Here is a 22,561-nt window from a genome sequence, read left to right as displayed (position 1 = left end):
CTGCACAGACCTCATGGTGGATTGCTCAGCTTAGTCTGTGTGAATGGCAGCAGCAGCTAACATTTAAACCCAGAGGTAGAAATTTGTCTATACTCTTTATTTAGCAAACACATTGTGACCTGTTTGTGTGTGTGTGTGTGTGTGTGTGTGTGTGTGTGTGTGTGTGTGTGTGTGTGTGTGTGTGTGTGTGTGTGTGTGTGTGTGTGTGTGTGAGAGAGAGAAGAAAGTTGATGAAAAACAAGAAAAAGCAGGGCTTGCCAATGGGAAACATCTGGCCATCACTTGTGTAAGAAAAAACAATAGTCTGTTTTGTTGCTACAGATCTACTTTTAATGTTTCTCAGTGTGTATTTGTGTGTGTGTATGGGTTTGTACAGATCTGTTTCTTATGTGGATTTGTCTATAAAAATTTAATCATAGAGCAAAGACAGAGATAATTTATATCACGAATTTAAATTTGAGTTTGCAGGCCAACAAATACTTATATGAAGTATTTTTAAAAGCATGTATGTGTCACTACATAACGTAAGTGACATGCAGATAATGCCCCTAATGAATCAGCTGATATTTGCCCTTTGGAAATAATTGATATCTACAAATCAATTTTATATTTATTTTGCTGTGTGGAAATGCTAATAGATGGCTAGATATAAAAAAAAGAATCTCCAATTTTTAGTTGATGTAGCCTCATAGATGCTGCTATTATGAAACAATAGTTTTGACTGCCTGTAAACGTTTATCTGGAAAATACTTTTTTTTCAGTAAATGGACAGACATAGTCCACAGCATCTGCTCTGCAACCAGAATGAATGCAGGTCTTTAGGCCTGGTCTCCAAATAGTTGGCATTAGTCACTGAAGGACCTATAATAGTCAACCACTATTATACTGTATGTGAGCAGCAGAATCAAAGAGTATGGGCCTGCATTTAACAGTTTTGGTGCTAAAAGTAATCTGTGCTAATCTGGATTAAACATATTAAACAGCATCACTCAACCCTCTCTTCTTTTCCTTTAATCTTTGGCTGCTGGTTACACAACAGCTACTGAAATGACTGAATCTGTGTGGGTTGGTGTTAAGGCAGTATATCAGAGTTAGTTTGCTGATTCTCTTCTTCTCTCCTGACTGCACAGGGAAGAATCCAGATCACAGTCCAGGTTAAAGGACAGAGGCTATCGTGAGTTGTGGCATTTTGGACTGAATAGAATGAGGACACAGAGCAGTGTGTCATTGACCTGGAATCACTCTAATTTGGTTGCATCTGAAACAAAATGTGGGGGAAGGGTTGCTGTGAAGCAGCAGGCTCCTCTGTTAGTGAGGCCTGTTTTAGCAATGTGGCATTGTATGGAATGATAGGAGTGCCACAAAAAGAATCAGCCTGGAAATGAATAACAAAATAAATGGTGAACTATATAGACAGATGCATAAAACTATAAATAAATAAGGGAAATATCTAGAGAAAAATAAATGTTATTCTTATCCTTTTCCATATATATATTTCCTTATTCTTTTCTCTATTTATTTCCTTGCATCCAAGCTGTCCATCATCGGTTTCTTGTCCACACTGAGAAGTCAATCCTGCACAAATGATAACAGCTCACTGTGCTCTGAGCCAATGGGATTTCAGCAGGAGTAGACTGCTTCCACCACTCTAATGGACTGACCCTTTATTTATTTTACTCTAATTGTCTCCAATTATCTGCTTCTGAAATTATTTTAGGCTAAACGTAAACAATGCAATTATTTATGTGTCATTCACGTTAGACCTAAAACACCTCGTTTAAGATTTTGGTCTGACTTTTGTAAGACTGCATTTTATTGCACTTCCAGTTATCGTAACATTGCTCAGCTAATGATTGAAAGTAGTCATGAACATACCGTGATTCTGATCTGACTTGTGCAACCAGCTTATGTGGACTGCGGTTAAGTGAATCGTTCCCTGAAATACAGTTACTTTTGGTAGTTAGATTACACAGTGATGAAAGTTTTACATTATTCTACTTATTAAGATAAACTTTATTAAGATGAAAAGACTCTGTGTCCTGCTGGTGAAGTTAAAGAAGTTACTATAAAAAAGCCGCAGTATGAAATCAAAACAGAACAACACATATTTTTTATTGCACTGAAAAAAACACTGATTACAGAATTGGTTGCATTTGACTGACAGGATTCTTTGCTCCATCAAACTTTGTTCCAACTTTTCCGCCACATCTGAACACTCTGTAGTTTAAGTACCTTACTCATAAAGTTATCATGATTTTAATTACTAAAAAAATCACTAAAAAGCAAATGTGATTTTTTTACATATATCATTGAATAAAGAGTATACTGAATATATGATATACACTGATTAAAAAAACAAAAAAAATCTTAAACAACAAAACAACTGATAGATCAGTGTTCTGTGATGTGTCAAATCCTGGATTAACAGAAAGGATAGACATTTAATTTGTTGATTAACTGATCAACAGATTCATTCATTATCTTGATCGCAGGGTACACCATAGACAGGTCACCAGTCTGTCGCAGGGCCAACACAGATAGACAAACAACCATTCACACACACACACTCTCTCCTTGGGAGAATTTCGAATAACCAATTAACCCTATCATGCATGTCTTTGGACGGTGGGAGGAAGCCGGAGAACCCGGAGAGAACCCACACATACACAAGGAGAACATGCAAACTCCACACAGAAAGGCCACCACCCCCCAGTTTCGAGCCCCCCCCCCCAGCCAAGCCTCGAACCGGCGACCTTCTTGCTGTGAGGTTGCGGTGTTAACCACCACACCACCGTGCAGCTCAACAGATTATCCTCTTGAATTAGTTTCTTAAATTGAACAATTTACAGCTAATATCTTTGAGCATTGGGTTCTTTTTAGCGTCTGACACAAAACAATGTGAGTCCTCAGAAGTTGTGATGACCTTTACCATATTGTCTTGCATTGAAAAAAAATATTCAGCCAGTATTTGCTAGCTGCCTGCCCTACTTCCAGTCCACCTCCTTTACATCTGTCGCTTCCTGTCCTCCTTCCTCAGGCTGTAACAGGGAAGAGCTTTGGGAACAAGGACTTCCGCAGTGCACTAGAAAACGGCATCCTGTTATGCGAGTAAGCCTGTGACACCACTTCACTCCAGTTTCTAATGTCCGAAGTAGCAACAACACACATAAACTCCTGTAAGACTCAATAAATCTCTTCTCCCCCATCCTCCATTCAGGCTGCTGAGTGCTATCAAACCAGGGCTAGTTAAAAAGATCAACAGACTTCCCACCCCCATTGCTGGACTGGTAAGAAGACACTCTCCACTGTGACATTCACCTCAGTAAACCACCCTGCTCATCAAAGTGATAAACTGACTGTCTGGTCTCCTGCTGTTTCTTCTAGGACAACCTGTCAGTCTTCTTGAGGGGCTGCGAGGAGTTGGGTCTGAAGGGATCACAGCTGTTTGACCCAGGAGACTTGCAAGACACGTCAGTACGAGCTAACCTAAAGTAAATGAGCCTTCACGTGTAGATGTATAAAAGTGCTTGTGGCTTTTTGTTCCAATGAATGTTTAATTTAATTGGATTTTTCAGGATAAGTAACATACTTTTCTCCTTTTAGGGACTCTGATTGGAATCGTAAACTAAAAAATGTAAGTTTTTTTTCCCCCATTCTTTTTTCTTGCATTATTGTAATGTGTTAAGCATTTACAGAAATGAAGCAAACCCTATGTATGTTGTCAGGTGCTCAACACTATGTTCTGGCTTGGGAAGGCTGCCAGCGGCTGCGCTTCTTACAGTGGCCCCACTCTAAACCTCAAGGAGTTTGAAGGGCTTCTTGCTCAAATGAAGGTGGTGAGTGAACTCTCTGAAACTGTTTAAAATGTGTACTGCAGCTGTAAATTCTTCTAGACATGACCCAGAGGATCTGCATGTGATATTGCAAACTTCCAAGTCAGGCAGACCAAACAGCACTCTGACCTTAGCCTGCCAAGAAATACAGGTACTGACTGTGAGCTCACATTGATCCGAAAATAAGCATGCAATATATATCTGTATACTTGTGGCAGTTGTTATAATGGGGAACATCAGCAACCTGACTATTTCCAGAAGTAGTGAGAACACTTCTCAAACTGCCAATGTCTTTTAGTCTAGTACATGTGTTGCACTTAATATCCAGACCTTAAAAAATCCAGTACATTGTTGTGAAATTTAGGTATGAAAATTGAAAAGAGTGAGGAAGGAGGGTGGTTGGAGATTGAGGCAAGATGCATAAATAAAAAAACCTGTTGGGATGTAGAGGAGGTGCATGGGACAGATAAGTTAGCCTAATTTCCTGTTTCTATTAGGGTACAGGAAAACACATGCACAGAAACATTTGTTTTTGTTGCAACACAACTAATGCAAACAGGATACGAATATAGACAGACAGGTTTTACACATTATATCTAAAAATGTTACTGCAGTTTTTCATGCAAGAGTAGACCAATAACTACCTGTGTTTTGTTTTATAAGTAAGTTTCTCCATTTTTTCTGTTTAACTCAGCTCTGCTGTTATCTGATGTGCTTTGTGTTTGTAGGAAAATGAGGAGACAGGTGACAGTCCTCAGAAACGCAGCGTTAGAGACAGCGGCTATGACTGCTGGGATTCAGAGAGGAGTGAATCTCTCTCTCCACCCCGACACACTCGAGACAACTCCCTCGACAGGTGAGAGACAGCTGTCAGCGCATAAACACACATAAATGTGGCTCTTACGGGTATATTTAAGATCATTTATGAGGAGCTTAGTTGAACTCTTATCACAGAGTCTGCTTTTGCATTAAAACAAATGTTCAATGTGTGAGTTAAATTGTCAAATTTAAAATCTAATATTTATTCTATTCTTTTCATTTTTCATTCTTTTATACAGTTTGGATTCATTTGGCTCCCGCTCACAGCACAGCCCTTCCCCTGATGTGGTGAATCGAGGCAACAGTGATGGTCGGTTATGATAAATATACATATATTTTTACATTATTATTTATAGAGAGCCAAGCCAACTACAGGCTGGTTTCCATTACTTCTTATCCATGCCACTATTTTAACCACCTTAAAGCACAAACATGTTAGCGATAGTAATATTCTACTAAAACTCTCAAAAATAAAGTACAAAAGTGTTTAACTATTCCTTGACATGCTTAACAGCTCATCCCTAAATAGACAGACTGCTGTTCACCAGCATGTTGGGGTTTTAACCTTGGTACAAGATGGCTGCTCAGACAGTGTGGACAACAGCTGAACATCACAGCCTGTGTGTATATGTGCATATGTGTGTTAGTGTGTGTTCTCTCTGCGCTAGGGTTTGACCTAAGTAGCAATAATTAGAGATTTAAACACGGGAAACACTTAAGAAAGTAAAAAATCTCCCGGTAGGGTGTGTTAATTGGAAGTTATTGACTTCCTCTTTGTGTCTTTTAGTTTACAGTAAAATATGTATTTATCACAGTTACAAAAGACAGAGCAGAGCTGGGAATAACCTCATTCCCTACATTCCCTGCAGGCCATTAAGAATTAGGCCACCACCAGCCAAACAGTTAATATAGACATGAGTCATAATCTCACCTTAATTTGTTTGTTGCAGTGAATAAATCAAATGCTCAAATCTGCCAACAGCTTTCACGTAGCGTTTTATACTAAGCTAGTTCATCTTGGAGAATGGAAACAACATTTAGAGCCGTGGTTTGTATATCAGTATTATCTGCATCATGACATTCAATCCATCTTATATTAATAATTCATACTAATCTTACCAACCGGCCTTTAGCTATCAGGAAAAAGCTGAGTTAGGTTATTTCATATTATCCTTCTGCAGGAAGGAAAATGTTTTGGAAACCCCCTAAAAGCTAAAATCAATTCCCAAATCAAGCTGGAAGAGGCATTACATATCTAATAACTAATAATTGCTCAGTACAGGGCAGAAGCATGAAACACACATCACAGGGGAAATACTGAGAAGGAGTTTGCTTCAGCACTGTAAAAGTTCTGGAAGCTGTGGCAACCATTGCTAGCTGTAATGTGCAAACAGAACTGGAATCTTCATCTGAGTCTTTGCTGGACAGGCGGCAAAACATTAAAGGAGAAATCTCTCAGATGTTTATACCTCCACTACATTTGTGGCTTCTATTGACCGTCTTCATGCTCACTACTCTTTTGGCAGGTCATTGTAGTTCGAGCAGCTGTAGTAGGCATTGTACCATTAACATTAGTAGTAGATGTTCTTTTAGATTAGTTGTAGGAAGTACAATACAGTCTTTAAAATGTGTCCTGAGTAGAACTTTAAGCATTTGGAAGTGTAGTGTTCTAATATGTGGACCACAATTGCATTTTCTAATAACAATTTTATTTCAAATTAAATAAAAAGAGTTTATTTCTATGTTTATTTTGTGTTAACTTACCTAGATTCAGACTGAGTTACTACTAGGTGTGAACTAGATCCTGTATATTTGCAAAATTTGTTATAATTAAAAAATGATCTTATTTTCGATGTCCTGTTGCTCAGGACGAGGCAGCGACTCAGAGGCCGATGCCTCCGGCAGAAAGCCAGATGTGCGGAAGGATGACATGTTGGCCAGACGGACTGCCAGCAGTGAATCAAGAAGCTCCATTCCCTTTAACCAGTTTCTTCCCAATCGAACCAATGCCTGCTCTTACATCCCGACTCCGCGACGGAAACAACATACAGATGAGGGAGAGCAGAGAAGGTAATGACCAGCACACTGTAAATCGTTCTGTCAAATTCTAATTTTCTGTATTTTATAAGACATATGCAGAGAAAAAAAAATGCTGATCTGAAGGAAAGGTAAAAAAAAAACAAACAAACAAACAAACAAACTTGGATCCTTATTCTTTCCCTGCTATTACCTGTGCGATCCTTAGTCACACTCAAGCTACTCCAGAACAAAGTAAAAGAACCAGACTGCAGCACAAAACTCCCAAGACTGTCACTTGGGCACCTGAGAGTGATGATGAAAAACTAAAAGAAGAAGAGGAAACGATCACCCAGGAAGTGCTGGACCAGCAGAGGAGGTTGCAGAAGTTGCAGAAAGCAGGAATTAAAGTTCTTCCTGCTGCTGTTCGCTACAACAGGTCAGAGTGGACGGGCATGAGAGCTGCTGCCGTTGCTGTGGTTCAACAGCTTTGTTTGCATTCACTAACAGAAGTTGTACTAGAAAATTTGAGTTTTGTACCACATTTACAATGATGTTTTGGATTGACATTTGGGTGTGTGAAGCTGTCTTACTTGTTTTGTGATGAAATTTGTGCCATAGCGTCTTGATTTGTGGGGAAAACTGACAAGAGTTTTTATTGCCGGTGTTGTAGAAAGATGTTAATAATTTGTATTGTGATAGAGGTTTCAGTGGACAGGAATGCGACCTAATTGAAAATCTGCTTTGGGCTGTGTAAGAAGTCCCTATTTTCTGGTGGACCAACAGATACATCTGACTGCAAGCTTTCACTAATCTGCCTGACTTTCTGATGTTTGGGTCACATGTTAAATCCAACCTGCACAAGTCTGCTTCAGTTAAAAACAAACAAAAAAAAACTGCACTAAAGACTTAGAATCCTCCCTGAAATTACTTTGCTGCGGCATCCTCTTTCCAACTCCAGCCCTCCCATAATGGAGGAAAAGGAAACCCGGACACCATCCCCAAACATCATCCTTCGCTGTGACAATGATTTTTTGAACTCACAAAAATCTGCATGGGATTCCTCTTCTGATGGAGAAGAGGTAGCAGAGAAACGGAAAGTTCCTGATGTCCATAAAGATGACTTAGCATCCAGACGAGTTCATCCCGGCCCCATTGTTCCCAAAGTGCATCAGTTCGTCCCTCCTCCTGTGTGTACCAGTAAAGACAGGGAACGCTGGGAGGGCATCAGACGAGCCTCACAACAAACACAGCAAGAGAAAGAGATCAGGTTAGCTGTGTGCGTTGGTGTTTTTATTCCATTTCCTTTAACTCCTTTCTAAATTTCTCATGTTTCCTGCTTTCCTTGGGGAATTTGGCTTCACGTATGTGTGTGTGTGTGTGTGTGTGTGTGTGTGTGTCTGACTGGAATGCGTGTCACACGATGCCCCTGTGCTGCATAATGATTGGACAGTGAGAAGGAAGCAGACCCTGACATCATTACTCGCAGAGACAACCCCTTCCTAAAGGAAGAGGAGGATGAGGGAGAAGAGGGAAGGGTTAAGGCAGTGCCTAATAAGCAGAGGGATGACCTGGCTCTTAGGCGGGCTCAGAGTAAACCTCTGCCTCACAAGGGCGGACCAATGAGCTTTGTTTCTTCCTCCATGAGCCAGGCAGATATGCAGAAGTGGGAGAGACTCAAGATAACCGAACCCAGGTGCCCAACACACACACTCATTCTGTGCACACATGTAGTACAGTGCACTGCTGTATGCCAGGGTGTGGTATGTTTAAAAACTGATGAGAGAATTAGCAGTGTTTGTTGTACATGTGTATGTGTGTGTATGGTTAGTGACCATTGAGTTGTAGTTTTGGTTCAGTCTTGGGCAGATCATTGCGGGATCACTGTAAGAATACAAGAGTTATTCATCTATACAGAAAACCTCCATGTGAAGTTGCAGCTCGTATTATATTAGTTATATATTCTGTAAACAGCAGCTTGTAGTTTATTTGAGCTCCGGAAACTCATATAAACCATTTTTCTTCTGTCCAGATTCATGCAATACATGGCTGAATAGTGAAGACAATGAAAGACGTAATTTGTTGCAGCTTGTAAATTAATTAAAGCACAATATTCAGCAGGCAGATTTAGACCCTCTTCCAATCAGGGCATTTTAGTTTTAAATAGAATTTAGCTTTCCAACAATTATGAAAACTAGTTGGTTGAGATAAAAGAAATGGTGGTTTTGTGGATTTTGTTTTGCTGAAAGTCTGGTTAGAAGGAGAACAACTACAAATTAAAAACATCTTTATAAAATTCAGTTAATATATGATGTCAGTGAGTAAATGTATTAAATAATCATGGCTTCACTTTTGACTAAAAAGTCTTAAATGAGCAGATTATTTAAAAAAAAATTGTGTTAGTTTGTAGAAACATTGGCGGTTTCCAAATCCCAAGGTAACATCCCCAGATGTCTTGTTTTGCCCTTAGCCCAAAGATAATTAGTTTAGTGTTATAGAGGAGTAAAAACACAAAGAAAAACATTTTAATATTAGAAAATTTTTAACTATTTTTTTCTTTAAATTTTTTTTTATCAATTATTCTTTTATCAAAACAGAAGGTGGTTAATTTAATAGTTGACATTTAATCTGTTCCATGTAAATGGATCAGCCTTACACCTCCTCGTTCAGTTTCTCTTCTCTTTTTCTGTGTTGTTCCCCATGTTCTCATCTGCTTGTTTATTTGCCTCATAATTGTAAACTTCAGTCCTCTTTCTTCTTTGACCGTCATTGAATTAAAGCAGGGAATTAGCCAGAGTGTATGGGACCCTCTGTGTGTGTGTGTGTTTGTGTGTGTGTGTGTGACCAAAAAAAGAGGCAACTGTTGGCTGTGAGCACTGCCTCTGCTTTGTTTTTCTCTCACTGTGCTGATGTCATTAGGACATGAGAGATAGGATAAAGAGTTTTTTGTGTTCCCAGAGGAGCAGCTCTGAGTTGAAGAATGTGGCTACCTACAGTAGAAAAAATAAAATGCTAAGTGTGTTCTTGTGAACATAGATGTGTTGAAGTGATCAAAATACACAACTAGATGCTCTGTCCCTTTGTGTCCATCCGTACTTCCTGTCTGACTCAACATTTCAGCCTCATCCCTCTTTTGTCTTCATTGTCTGATCTTCTTGCTCATGATTTATTTTCTACCCTGTTTCTTTCTCTTCTGCTCTGTTGCTGGTTGTCCTGGCTTTGTCCGTCTGTGACTGTGTCTTTGTTTGTGGCCCTCTCCTCATTTGTGAGACTGTATTTACAGTGAGGATAGCCCAGCCCCTGTGTGTCAGGCTTGTCTGGAGAAAAATTATGGAAGCCCTTTCAGCAGATCAGCAAAGGCTGGACGGGGTCACAGCAAAGTTGTGACCTTTGGGGGCGTGACTGAGATCGAGCAGCCTCTAGTCCCGATCATGACAAGTAAATGGGAGGAGACAGAGTTGCTTAGACGACTCCTTTCCAAGGCAACAGTAGCCATGCCTACCATTGGCCTGGGCTCCCAGCTTTCAGAGCGGGAACGCAGGTATGGATGAGGCCAAATGCAAGACAACGAGCAGTGGCTCGAATCCAAAGTCGCCTGCATTAGTCTGGACTGCACTGAGGAACAACAGTTCCTTTTTTGTTGCATTATTTATTCAATCAGTTAATTGCATTGCTTGTCACTGTAAGTCCTTTACATTTTAAGCTCCAATTGTTCCTATTTGAATAAGTATAATGTGTAGTTTGAATGCACTTCTCTGTTGCACTGCATTGCATTGATTTGCTTGTAGTTAAAAAAAAAAAACAAAGATGCGCAAACACATGCATGAACACAATGCAATAAGAGATAAATCAGCAGGCAAGTTGATGCTTCAGGTGCTTTTACATTACTACACATATTTCAGTGCTTGCTTATGTGCAAGTGTCAGAAATTGTCTCTAAATTAATTTAAAATATGGTTGTCTGGTCTTTCAACACTGACAAGAATTTTTGTAGCTAAAACATATCATGGCCAAACAGCAATACCAACATTTTGGCCTACTTTTTCGAAATGCTTGTTAATGTTTGGCACTCGGCAAAACTAATGGCAGGTAGATTTTGTAAACATCCAAATATTAGTGCTGACTTGGTACCAACCATGGACAATACAAGCTCAGCTTCTCTTTTTATTTTCTGTAGTAGCTAGCATTTATCTGATGCTAGCTTTTAAACTAAAGCAAGCCCCTGAGATCCTTTTTATCTTCACAAATTCAGCTTGAGGAGTAGCAGAGCAGACTATAATAAATGCACCATTTATACATTACATAATGTTCATTTAAGTTTTTTTTTTCTCTTTTAAGCTATCAATCTTGTTTGTACGTTTTGTAGATATGCAGCTTGAGTGTTTTTTTATTTGGAATTCTTTTCCACTCTGTATTTTTTACTCCTACTGGCCTGTTTTCTGCATGCTTATGCCTGGATATTACAGCTACAGTTGCAGCATTTTATGGGTATTGATTACCCAATCTTTGCTGCTCTGGTTTGTGCTTTATCAATACTCCAACAGCCATGTGGATGCTGACCCTAATCAAACTGCCCCTGCCTTTGCGGACCCCCAACCCTGGACCACCCTATCCACTCCTACTGCTGCTGAGTTAGATGCTCAACTTGCTCAATATGAAGAGAGAATAGAATGTGCGGATGAAGAAGAAGAGGAGCTAATCCCAGATCTTCAAAAAGATGACATGATGGCAAGAAGGACAGGAGTTTTCCATAAACAAAGTGCAGCTACGGTGAATTACAACCGTTTCCTGCCTCTGCCAGGCTCTAAGCGCTACACACAAGATGAGTTTTGCACTGATGCTGCTCCGTGCAACAAAAAGAAAGTGCAGACAAGCAGGGCAAAGAAACAGAGCACCAGGTGGGCTGAGATTTGATTTTTACCATTTAACATGCTGAAGGACCCACTAACAGTTAGCTTGGTGTTGTTTGCTTCTTAAGAAAGATTTTTCTAGTTGATGTTTAGTTATTTCAGTTATAGAATTTTCTGCCTTAGAGTGGACCATCTGCAGCCCAGTGATTCCACGGAAACACCTCAACAACGAGTTGAGCCAACAGTGGTCAGAGCAACGTCTTATATCGAAGGTGAATTTGATGATAATGAGGATGAGTATGATGATAATGAGCCTGTGCCTGACCTGGAGAAAGATGACATGATGGCCCGAAGGACCAGATCATTCCAAAAAGCAAGTGTGATCAGAACAAACCAGTCCTTCAACCAGTTCCTCCCTGTGCCTGGATCAGTCAAATTTAACATCAGCCCAGTGTCTGCAATGAAGCAGCCACACAGCAAACCCAAGCTAAGTGAAAAGATGAGCAGTGACAGGTATTTACCGTGTTGGAATGAAGATGAGGGTGTGGTGATGATGAGCTACAGCAACTAACAAAGAATATGTTGGAGGCAATGATTAAGTTTTGATTGTGTTTACTTAAAGCACTAACATTACCAGGGTTCTGTGCTTAATTAGAGACTTGACTGACTTTTGTTCTTGTTTTGTTTCTCTGCCAGCATGTTTGGGTGACTGACTAGATGCCTGATGTAGATTGATAAGTATAAAAGGACTGGTTGACTTAGATTTGCTGTTTTTAAAATATATTTGCAGATCTGTTTCTCATGTGGCTTGGCTTTGTTTGTCCTTTGTTTGGACTACTACGATATTTTCTGTAGTTTGTAGTGTCTAACTTTGGCTTTATTTGGCATGACTGTTGAGGTCCTGTTGAACAGGATGCAGCTGACTGTAGTCTGTATAATTTAAGCTTAAAACAGGAACGATTCGTAAGTAAACTGTGGCTGATCTACTCTACTGTTTGAAATGCTTGAAGGGCTTGTCTGCTCAAATGAAATAAAAACAGACTTTTTAACAGATCTGTAATTATTTACTGATTACCTCATACATTTTATTAAAATAACTATATGATTTAGTACTTACTTCTGGGGGAACTTTTCAACTTGTTTAATCCTAAGCAAATATAAATATTCCCCACAAGTGTTAAACTGCCTTAGAACCAACTTGACATTTTTACATATAGAAAAAAATGTATGTTGTGTTATGTATGTAAACTAGCTTATGCAGCTTACCAAATGAAAATTCTGCTTCTCATGTAACGTTTCTCTTCAGAGCTTTATACTGAATTTCATGTCATTGTTTAGACATCTGACATGGAAGTTTATGGTTTCTATTCATTTTTGTCATTCTTATTTCTTCATATTTTTCTTCATCATGGAGCTATATTTAGCAAAAAAAAAACTCTATACATTCACCGTACACTGCCTTCCTTGCACCAAACTACATGAAGGTTCACATAGCAACTTAGTGGTAGACCCAGTGGAGCATTAAGTAGCTTAAGAGACAGATGTTTCCTTCATAAGATGGTAGAGACCAAAACAAAGCTGAAAAGATCTAAATACTACAGAAATATGACTTCAAAAGAATAATGATTTGTTTGATGATCATGGTTTCTTTTCTTCATCCGTTAAGACTGGGGAACCCAGGAATGAATAATAACAGTAAAACCTAACCACAGTTTTAGTTTGCCTCTACTTTGCTAGTGCACAGTCAGAAATCTGACATTTCAGCTCTTTAGATGTTAAAATTTTTTTTTTTACATAACTAGGTGCTAGAAAGTAAAGAGCACAGACATATTTGTAAAATTTGAGTGGACTAATGCTGTAAGCCCTTTCTGTCTATTTCACAGCAGAGCGGATCAGCTCCTGTCTTCTGTGAAGCAGTTTTGATTTACCCTTTAAGCGTATTTCCTGTTAATCCTGGTCCTATCACTGGATCGTTGTTTCAGCAGTATTGTTACCGTGGCAGCAGAACAACAGGCCTCGCCCTCCAAAGCCCCAACCAGCCCCATATGTCCCGGGCTGAAGGAGAGGAAAGAAGATGCAAAACAAGAAAAGAGAGTCATGACGATAGTCTCTGACACCAGTGTCAGCAATTTGACTGAACCTCCCTCCTCTCCGAAATTCAAACCTCCACTTAGTCCTGCTCCTGTTCAGATCCATAGAGAGGAGGAAGAGTTGGAGAGGCAGAGAGTGGTGGAGAGAGCTGAGGTGGAAGAGAGAAAGAAGGATGTGAATGAGAAACCACAAAACAGACCGGTTTGGATGGAGGACGAACTACCTCCAATGATGTGAGATGCCTGTTGATCTGTTTTTGCATGTGCCTTCATAGCTTCTTCTCTGATTTGATAAAGAGGACAGAAGATCTGCCATTCAACCATCCTCTTTTTTATTTGACTTATTTCCTTCATACCAATGAAATTAGTGACAGGAAGGTCTTTCTTTCTGTTTGCGATTGCACCTCCTCAATCGCAACTTTGAAATGTGGGGCTCTTCTCATCCTCACTCACTTCATTCTGCTGTTGTTTTAGGGTGAGCCGACGAGTTGCTTTTCTGTTAGACAACGAGTAAGTGTTCACAAGTGAATGTCTGCATGATAATCTGTGCACACTGTGCACGTCCTATTTCAAGACTACAAGAGTTACAGTAATACTGTATGCAGCATCCACATACACGCCTTGATATGATGCTTATTTTTGTGCTTTGTCATGTCAGATCTGTTTACTAACATCAAGCTTTTTATTGTCATCTTTTCCTCTTTTTTTTAAAGAAAATACAAATACATGTCAACATAAAATTTTATGAATGTGTTTTGACTTTTTGTGTTTAATAAATTGCTTGTTAAACTGCTTCGTGATTAGTGATTTTTGTTGCTATTTACATGTGGGGCAACTTTTACATGACAAATATAAATCCCCTATATTCAGAAAAGACAAACATTACATGCTTACATTTAAGTTGGCTGTTATTGGTTTTGTTTGTCTTTCTGTGAGATTTTTTAAAAATGTTCTGTTACGGACAAACCATTTCTTCATGTCTACTAGTTTTTCTCTTGCTTTTGTCCCGCTGCTTATTGATAATTCGTTGTGCATGTTTGTTTGAAATGTTATGTTACAAATGAACATGACTGATATGTGTAATAAATCATTTAAATCTGATGAGTTTCAAAGCCATATTTTACAAACCTAATATCTATGGTGTCTTTCTTTGCAGGAGCGTAAGCATGACTGATATGGTTAACGAGGAGGAAGTGGGACACATGCCATCACTGAGTCAATCACGTTATGAGCGCATGCATGAGCAGTATAACAGTTTACTGGAAGAGGAGGACCATTGGCAAGATGTAAGGGACTTGTAGTACTAAAATAGAGAGTGGTCATGGTTAAGTGTAATTTAAATAACAGAATTAACTCAGATTAACACTGTGAATCTCTGACAGGACTTGGCCCGGTGGAAAAATCGCCGCCGCAGTGCGTCACAGGACCTAATCAAAAAAGAGGAGGAGAGGAAGAGAATGGAAAAAAAGATGAAGGAGGAGGGAGATAAGAAGAAGGGCATTAAGACTTACAAAAAGATTGTAGAAGAGAAGTAAGGAAACTACAGTTACTGTTGCCTTTAACGTGGAAAAAAACTATTTCCGTGTTTTCTAACTTGGGCCAAATGTTGATTAAAATGCTACCTTCTTACGACACGCTTTGTGCTTCTCAACTGGTGTTTCTTTTCTAGGGAGCGCAGAGAAGCAGAGTTGTGTGAGGCTTTTAGAAATGCAGCAACACCAGAGGAGGCCGCTTTGGTTTTAGAGCGATATGCTCTCCGCTTCACAATAAGTGATGCAACACTCGACAGCCTAAAACTGCCCAGATCCACCGCAAAACCCAAGCAGGACCTGAATCAGGCAGAACAGGAGAACAAGCCAACATCACCTGTTAATAACTCAGAGATGTTGGACCGTCTGCACAAACCAGACTTGGCTGTTTTAGTCAACCAGGAATGCAAAAGAATTGAAAACTTGGATATAGATGCAACTCATGATCGAGAGAAATCAGGTGCCATCTCCAGCAGCTCTAATACACCAAACAGTCCTGTCTCTACTGAGACAAACTCACAAAATGTGCCACCTCAGTCACTACAGCTTCAAGAAGCACCAGCTCTACTGACAGAGTCTCCATCCACTCATCAGAAACAGCCAATTACAGAAGAAGCACAACCCCAGACTCAACAAACTTCCCCTCAGGATGCTCAAGTGCAGCCCCAACCAGCGCAACCTGCACAGTCGCTCCCCTCCCCTTTATCTGCACCCTGCAGACCTCTACCCCTGCTGGTGGCCAAGCCCTACGGCCAGCCCAGGAACACGCTATCAGGACACAAACCCATCCAGGTAAGGTCTCCATATCACCACTCATCTTATAGGTAATTTAATTGCTCCTGTGTTATCACCTGAGCTCAAATTCACAATGTTTGCAGCTTGGAGGCGTTTTACTTTAACTTCTATGTCCACATCCCCGAAGCTGCTTTGTTTTTTTAGTTCTATTCTTGCAGTGTGAAAGCATTTAAGTGTCAGCCTCCTTCAAAAACGGAAAAATGTGTCTTTTAACTTCCTCAAAGCAAAATCTCTGACTAGCATTCAATCTATTTATTTAATTTCTGTTGTCTGTATTGACAGACTTCTTTCTGCACCAATCTATCTACATGTTTGTAGAGGACTGAAAATATGTATAGTGATGCCTTTTTTCTGTTGATAATCAATGTAGTAAAATAAATCATTCATAAACTTTAGTGAAAAGAGAGTATTTACAATCAATAATGGAAAGTTAATGCAGGATTTAACTTGCAATATTTAAGACTATTTAGAAGAACTTTGTGAGAGAATACATTCGCATATGAACTGAAGATTTATTTAGATCCACTACATTGTATTTGTAAGCAAATGTAGGCATTTGCTAATGTATTCCTCTACAACTGTAATTCCTACTGTGGTTATAAAGCCAGAATTAATGTTAACGTTGCAGAAATTCTACATTTTAGCAAATTGGGTACAAAATAAACCTTTCTAACTCTTTAAGTCTGCATTCAGAAACATTTTCAAACTAATTGAAACACTCTTTGTATACTTTTATGAATGCTAAATGGGGCTCAGAGTAACATATTTCTTCCGTGTCTTCTTCAGATGGACGGGTTGGTGCGAGTGAATGGAGAGGTGACAGAGGATTTCACTGTTCCATCTCCACCTACAACCCCTCTGGAATCAGTGCAGGAAAACAAAGAAGTTTCCTCCAAACAGACAGAGAAAGACGTTGCTGCTGAGGAGGCTGTGGAAAATCCAAAGACTGCAGAGCAGGTGGCGCTTCCACTAAAGGACAAATCAACATCGACTTCAGGCTCCACAATCAGCTCCCTGATTGGAGGCCGCAACTGTATCATCACTACCACTATTGTGACAGAACTCACTCAGACTCATGTGGAGCCGCTTCAACCAGATATCCAAAGTAACGAACAGGTAATAGAACAAGTAACATGTTAGAAGACAGCATCTGTTTATTTAGTTTAATCCAATTTACTAAAACAAACAAGCAGTAGTGTTTATGCTCTGCTCCATCAAGGTTGTTACTGTTGCATAAAAAAGCAGATAAATTGGTGCCTTGTTTCCAGGAATGGTCACCAAAGACATGAAATTAAGTTAGATTTACTGAATTAAAAGGTGGCAGTGCGGCGTCAAACCTTGGACTCGCGTGCACCTCCAGAGGTCACTGTTAGATTATTCTGCCTCAGTGAGGAACCCAAATCTGGCCTCAAACTTTTTTAGTTCCTTTTCTGTGATGGATCTTTTATGTAAAGCAAGTTTCTGGTTTCTCCTGGTACATTTTACCAAACATTTACATAAACAAAAGTCAGTGAATTCCTGAAGAACAAAGCATTTAAAAGATCTGCTTATTGCTCAGCGGGTATTTTCAGTGTTATATAATTTTCCCTTCAGGCTTGGACACCTGTAGAAGAGCAAAATGTTCAGGCAGCTGCATCTCCAAGCAGCATGCAAGAATATTCTCCCACTGTTGCAGGTAAAACTCTCCCTTTTTGTCAGTCAGAAATAAATTTCAATGGCAGTATCCTCTCTCCCTACAGAGGTTCTGTCACTTTCTTTTAGTGTTTGTAATTACTCCATCTGCTTCTGTCCGGTTTCACAGAGGGACTTGAAGAGAGCAACGTAACTGTGAGTACCTCTAAGCAGCTCCAACTTCTTTTTTTTTTTCTCCTTCATCCTTAAATTTGATCCTGTCCTGACCCTTTGTCTCCAGTGGTCACTGTAGGTACTGTAGTCAGACCTGTATCTTCACCTTTCCTCTCTCTCTGTCCTTTTGGTCCGTTTATATATGTGTGTGTGCATGTGTGCGATTGATGGTCGGGTTTGGGTAGATTGAGACCCCCATGTTGAACTTGGCTAAACGTGTTAATCACTGGGTCTGGGACCCCAATGAGGAGCGTAAACGCTTGGAAAGGTGGCAACAGGAGCAAGAACGCCTCCTACAGGTACTGTAGTGAAATGATGTGAATGCATGGTTCTGCAACTGCTTTGCGGAGAATAGGTGACACACTTACTGAATGTGTGTATATGTGTGTATGTTTTATTTGTGTGTCACACGTGTGCTCTTATGCGTATTCTATTAACATCAGCAGTATTTCTTATCAGGAACAATACCAGAGAGAGCAAGAAAAACTGAAGAAAGAGTGGGAGAAGGCACAGTTAGAGGTGGAGGAGGAGGAGAGAAAACACAATGAAGAGGTTGAAACACTTATTAAAAAAAAATCAAATATTGCTTCCTGTTTTGTTTTTCTTGTATTTTCATCTGTGTTTGTCTGTTACCTCTTTTAGGAGAGACGAATTTTAGAGGAAACTGTGACACCCCTCAGTCCTACTGGCTTATTGCACCAGCAGTCAGGACACATGGTGACAACTCCGTCTGCAACAGAAAACAAAAACACAGGGACAAGAAATGTGCCCTTGATGCAGAATGGACAAAAAATATCCACATGCAAAGAGGATCAGCATGCTTCTAAGCTGCATTTTTTTCAGGGTAATCATTCACCTAATGGTTCACATGTCTGCATGCACAGGTCACTCCGTCCTGGATCAGTTTATGAGTGATTGCTGTTATTGTATACTTTTGTAGACTCTTCATGTGATGCTGAACCTTCAAAGAAACAGGAGCTGTGGAAAACATCCTCTCTGGACCGTAACTCTCAGCTGATCCAGACACAAAGTGTGAAAAGGTATGTATACATGAGGATTTTACGTTATTTACTTAATTTAAATGTCATGAGTTAAGTTGAAAATAAATGGAAACGTATCATTAATATGTTTTATGTCCACATGGAATTCTCTGCTTTACAAAACAAAAACACAGAATCGAGCTGCAGAGACTGAAGAAATTTTCTCAGTATTGTGTACAACGTTAATGGTACATCCTCACTGGGCGGCATGTTCCCATAAAACAAAACAAAACGGATAAGCTGCTAAAAAAAGTAATATTATTAATAAAAAGACATTTAGTCATAAACATACAAATACAAGAGAAAACGTTAACTTGTTTAGTGGTGTTTCAGTGTTTTATGGCAACTAAAAATGAAAGATGTCAATATATGCATCTCATTCTTCAAAAATATGTTGCTGAGGTTGTTTCTTTTGGTTTGTACTTCAGATCAGGATCACATGATGTTGTAACAAGCAAACAGCAGTCCTCCCCTTCTACACCTCAGCCTCCCTCACCCAGCAGGTGATGATGCTAACACATATACAAAATTAAACATCTGAAAGGCCAGGGATCTATTTTTACCAAAGTGAATAATAGTGATTACCTTCTGTTTGTGTGTAGATGTGTGAGTGGAAAGCGACTGTGTTCTGGTTGTTCAAAACCTCTGGGAAAAGGAGCTGCAATGATCATCGATACTCTGGGACTGTTTTTCCACATACAGTGTTTCAAGGTACGATTTTGTAGCAGGGCAACAATTCATGCAAAAACCATGCAGTGTGTGGTGAGAATGTGCTAACCTCACACATTTTTCAGACCAAGCTCACACAAGTTTTTATAGCAATGTAACAATGTTGTGAGCTGGAAACAAAAAAAAAGTTATTTCCTTATTGTTAATTTTATAAATATTGTTTTTACATTTTGGGAAACATACATTTGTGAATCTGGTCCAAAAAAGAATGCATACGCACAGTTTTAGTCATGAATCTACACCCAGTTTTGATGGGATGAGTTATCCCTGTAAGCATTGCTGATTAACTGTCAGTTCTGCAAACAGCCTCTCATTTATGTCGGTTTGCAGTTCTTTTGTTTCATACTTTGCTTCAACTACCAGCTGCCACTGTGTCGCACACGTGAAATAATTATGAAATTTAACAGAGGGAGCCTTTAACTTGATGATGTGAAAAGCTTAGCAATCCTTTGTACATTTTAGGTAGATGGGATTCATAAAAATGACAGGAATGTCTGAAACTACAGCTTGTGTGTTCAGTGTTTGTAATCTGTATTTTTTTGTTTCAGTGTGGAGTGTGCAACGGGCAACTGGGAGACGCCACTGCAGGGACTGACGTACGAATTCGCAACGGACTCCTGAGCTGTCATGAGTGCTATCTTGCATCTCGGGGTGAGAACAAAGGCTGGCACATGAAATAGTCTTGCATTAGTTGTAAGACTCTACCATTAATGTTGCAACTACATATTTTTATGTGCGTGTGGCAAGAAGCTGCTACAAACTGGAGTATTTCTTCCAAATTCACAAAAGGGTATTTATTTGCTCTGTTTGTATCAACCATAGTTGAAAACCTATTTATGATTTCAGTCACAACAGTTTTTTAATGCATTCATATATAAAAACGCAAACTGTGAACCCTGAGCAGAGCACAGAGAATAATAGAAAGACTTAAAAGATTCAGAAGAACTTCATTTAAGAGAAATGCTACAGATAAGTTATCTTCACCACGTTTTAGTTACTAAAAGAATATTTTTCTCTTTGGCTTTCAGCCTTTTCTTAGACTTTGTCTCTTCCTTGCCATCTTCTAATCTAAGTCTATTTCCTCCCAGACTGAGAACAGACAAACCCTCTAAAATCAGTCAAATGTTAAATCATGCTTCCTTGTGTTTGCTTGCAGGCAGAGGTCAGCCCACCACATTATGATTACTTGTTTTCTTGAAACTGGAACCTCACCAACACGGGCAGTGACTGGATGGAGAAAAATTATAGAACCTTATATCACATTCTGGACTTTGTGAAACAGTCTTGGAATCATTTAAGCTTTGGAATAATAATTGTTTTTCTTGTCATGAAATGCACATACTGCTTGTATGGGTGTTTATGACAAAGAAATTGGATTGTCATGTGGGTTTCCTGGTGCAGTACTAATGATGTACTTCTTATCTGTACACATGTATACACTTCTTTTTTTTATATATATATGTGTACCACTGATATAAGAAAGAAAATAGTATGTTCAGGCCTTTGCACCTCCACCCCATCTTTTCTGTCTCAAGCTAACATGTTACAGTTAAAGCTGAACATTGCTTAATCTCTGAATCCTGGCTCATTAACTCTAGCTTCTGCACTGATCATGTGACTCCACTTTCTAATTGTGATGCAAAGAGTTTTGGGGTTGGATAATCTGGAGTAGCTTGACCGTCATAATGCCTTACTCTTATCTTATTCATTTTGGGGTTTGTGTTTACAGTTTTGCATGAAAAAAAAGAACATATATATGTAAGTTATTGTAAGTATTGCTCAGATTCACAGGGAGTTGTTACTTTCTCAGCTTTGGAACGTGAACTATCCTCTTTAATGTTGAGCATCTTTATCATTTGAAGTTTTGAGAATCTGGCTAACTTACACTACTTTTTTCTTTATTGTTAATTTTTTTTAATAATAATGCATGTTATTAAGTAATGATACTTACTCTTTGGATTTTAAATAATTTCCCTATAAATCTTTTGGCTTTTTTTTCTTTTCATTGACTGTCTGCATATGAATCAGTGCCTTATGTAATGAATGCAAGGGCAAGAGTATTTCACACTCACACAGACCTCTGGGTCTAGGCACATTGTGTGTGTGTGTATGTCTGTTAAGAGTGTGTGCATGTATAGATATGAATGCAATGTGTGATTTGACTTGAAGCACAGTTCCATACCAGCAAATACAAAAAAAATGTTACATGGATCAACCTTTCCTTAATCCCTACTGCCCTTTTCCAATCCCTAAATTAACTAAACCAATGGCACAAAATTGTTTGCTGCTTTCCTGTTAATTTTTTCCATCTTTTGAAATTCATTGTCCTAAAAATTTCCTCTTCTGCCTCTTTTACAAGTGTTGCCTCCCCAGAGTATGTACTGAATTACTCTTTCCTCTCTCACCTCCTTCTGGACACTTGACCGCAGCTTCATTTTTCAGAGGAACAGAGCTCAGTGTCTTTTATAGCAATCATATATTTATCAATAAAACATTTTGAATGGATGTTTTCAAGTCCTTTCTTTCTTTACCTGGCCTTTATGAACCTAGAATGGTGAAAGAATTGTGTATTCAAATTACAATTTCCTGTCTTTGTTCCACATACAATAAGTTTTCAGTTTAGTTCTACAGTACCTTTACCAGTGTTAAAAAATATTGTCTAATGTGCAAAAATGAATAAAACATCAAACAGAACAAAAGTATGGGTGTATAAGCAAGTTCTGTGTTCAATCAGATTCTGTCATCCAAATACTGAGTTTGGCCATGGCATTTTTAAACATTTTCAATGGCCAAAAATTGCAACCTGGAAATATTTAGAAAGGGTCACAAATTTGGACAGGTTTAATACAAAGATTAGCCTTTGTTGAACAAATGTCTTGCCTGATCTGATATATATATATATATATATATATATATATATATATATATATATATATATATATATATATATACATACAGTGACTGAATGGAGTACGTCGGAACTATTTAGCTAGGAACCTATGTTAATTAGGGAACA

General features: G+C 39.0%; 2 protein-coding genes across 4 annotated transcripts in view; both read left to right on the top strand.

The window, feature by feature from the left end:
* LOC121638165 (LIM and calponin homology domains-containing protein 1-like) overlaps positions 1 to 22,184 on the top strand; it is a 29,685-nt gene extending 7,501 nt beyond the window's left edge. Inside the window, exons 2-24 of one of the 3 annotated variants that reach the window (XM_041982722.1) lie at positions 3,038 to 3,108; positions 3,218 to 3,287; positions 3,385 to 3,491; positions 3,604 to 3,634; positions 3,726 to 3,836; positions 4,562 to 4,689; positions 4,892 to 4,962; positions 6,521 to 6,722; positions 14,082 to 14,117; positions 14,764 to 14,893; positions 14,990 to 15,138; positions 15,277 to 15,928; positions 16,718 to 17,047; positions 17,525 to 17,606; positions 17,733 to 17,758; positions 17,962 to 18,075; positions 18,236 to 18,328; positions 18,419 to 18,620; positions 18,717 to 18,816; positions 19,245 to 19,319; positions 19,419 to 19,527; positions 20,094 to 20,196; positions 20,702 to 22,184. In XM_041982722.1, the coding sequence (XP_041838656.1) occupies positions 3,038 to 3,108; positions 3,218 to 3,287; positions 3,385 to 3,491; positions 3,604 to 3,634; positions 3,726 to 3,836; positions 4,562 to 4,689; positions 4,892 to 4,962; positions 6,521 to 6,722; positions 14,082 to 14,117; positions 14,764 to 14,893; positions 14,990 to 15,138; positions 15,277 to 15,928; positions 16,718 to 17,047; positions 17,525 to 17,606; positions 17,733 to 17,758; positions 17,962 to 18,075; positions 18,236 to 18,328; positions 18,419 to 18,620; positions 18,717 to 18,816; positions 19,245 to 19,319; positions 19,419 to 19,527; positions 20,094 to 20,196; positions 20,702 to 20,727 (3,018 nt within the window). In that variant the 3' untranslated portion in view covers positions 20,728 to 22,184. The remainder of the gene's footprint in view (positions 1 to 3,037; positions 3,109 to 3,217; positions 3,288 to 3,384; positions 3,492 to 3,603; positions 3,635 to 3,725; positions 3,837 to 4,561; positions 4,690 to 4,891; positions 4,963 to 6,520; positions 6,723 to 14,081; positions 14,118 to 14,763; positions 14,894 to 14,989; positions 15,139 to 15,276; positions 15,929 to 16,717; positions 17,048 to 17,524; positions 17,607 to 17,732; positions 17,759 to 17,961; positions 18,076 to 18,235; positions 18,329 to 18,418; positions 18,621 to 18,716; positions 18,817 to 19,244; positions 19,320 to 19,418; positions 19,528 to 20,093; positions 20,197 to 20,701) is intronic. The other 2 variants (XM_041982723.1, XM_041982724.1) reach the window with 2 other exon arrangements.
* Positions 7,232 to 13,679, top strand: LOC121638166. The gene is made up of 5 exons (XM_041982726.1): positions 7,232 to 7,938; positions 8,122 to 8,364; positions 11,212 to 11,565; positions 11,701 to 11,789; positions 13,500 to 13,679. The coding sequence occupies exons 1-5, from the start codon at positions 7,640 to 7,642 to the stop codon at positions 13,574 to 13,576; spliced, it is 1,062 nt and encodes a 353-aa protein (XP_041838660.1). The 5' UTR covers positions 7,232 to 7,639; the 3' UTR covers positions 13,577 to 13,679.
* Positions 22,185 to 22,561: the final 377 nt, after the last annotated feature.

Source organism: Melanotaenia boesemani, chromosome 4 (assembly GCF_017639745.1).
Source record: "Melanotaenia boesemani isolate fMelBoe1 chromosome 4, fMelBoe1.pri, whole genome shotgun sequence".
Taxonomy (NCBI): Eukaryota; Metazoa; Chordata; class Actinopteri; order Atheriniformes; family Melanotaeniidae; genus Melanotaenia; species Melanotaenia boesemani.
Note: the sequence above shows the minus strand (reverse complement) of the source record. Positions and strands in the feature narration are given on the sequence as shown.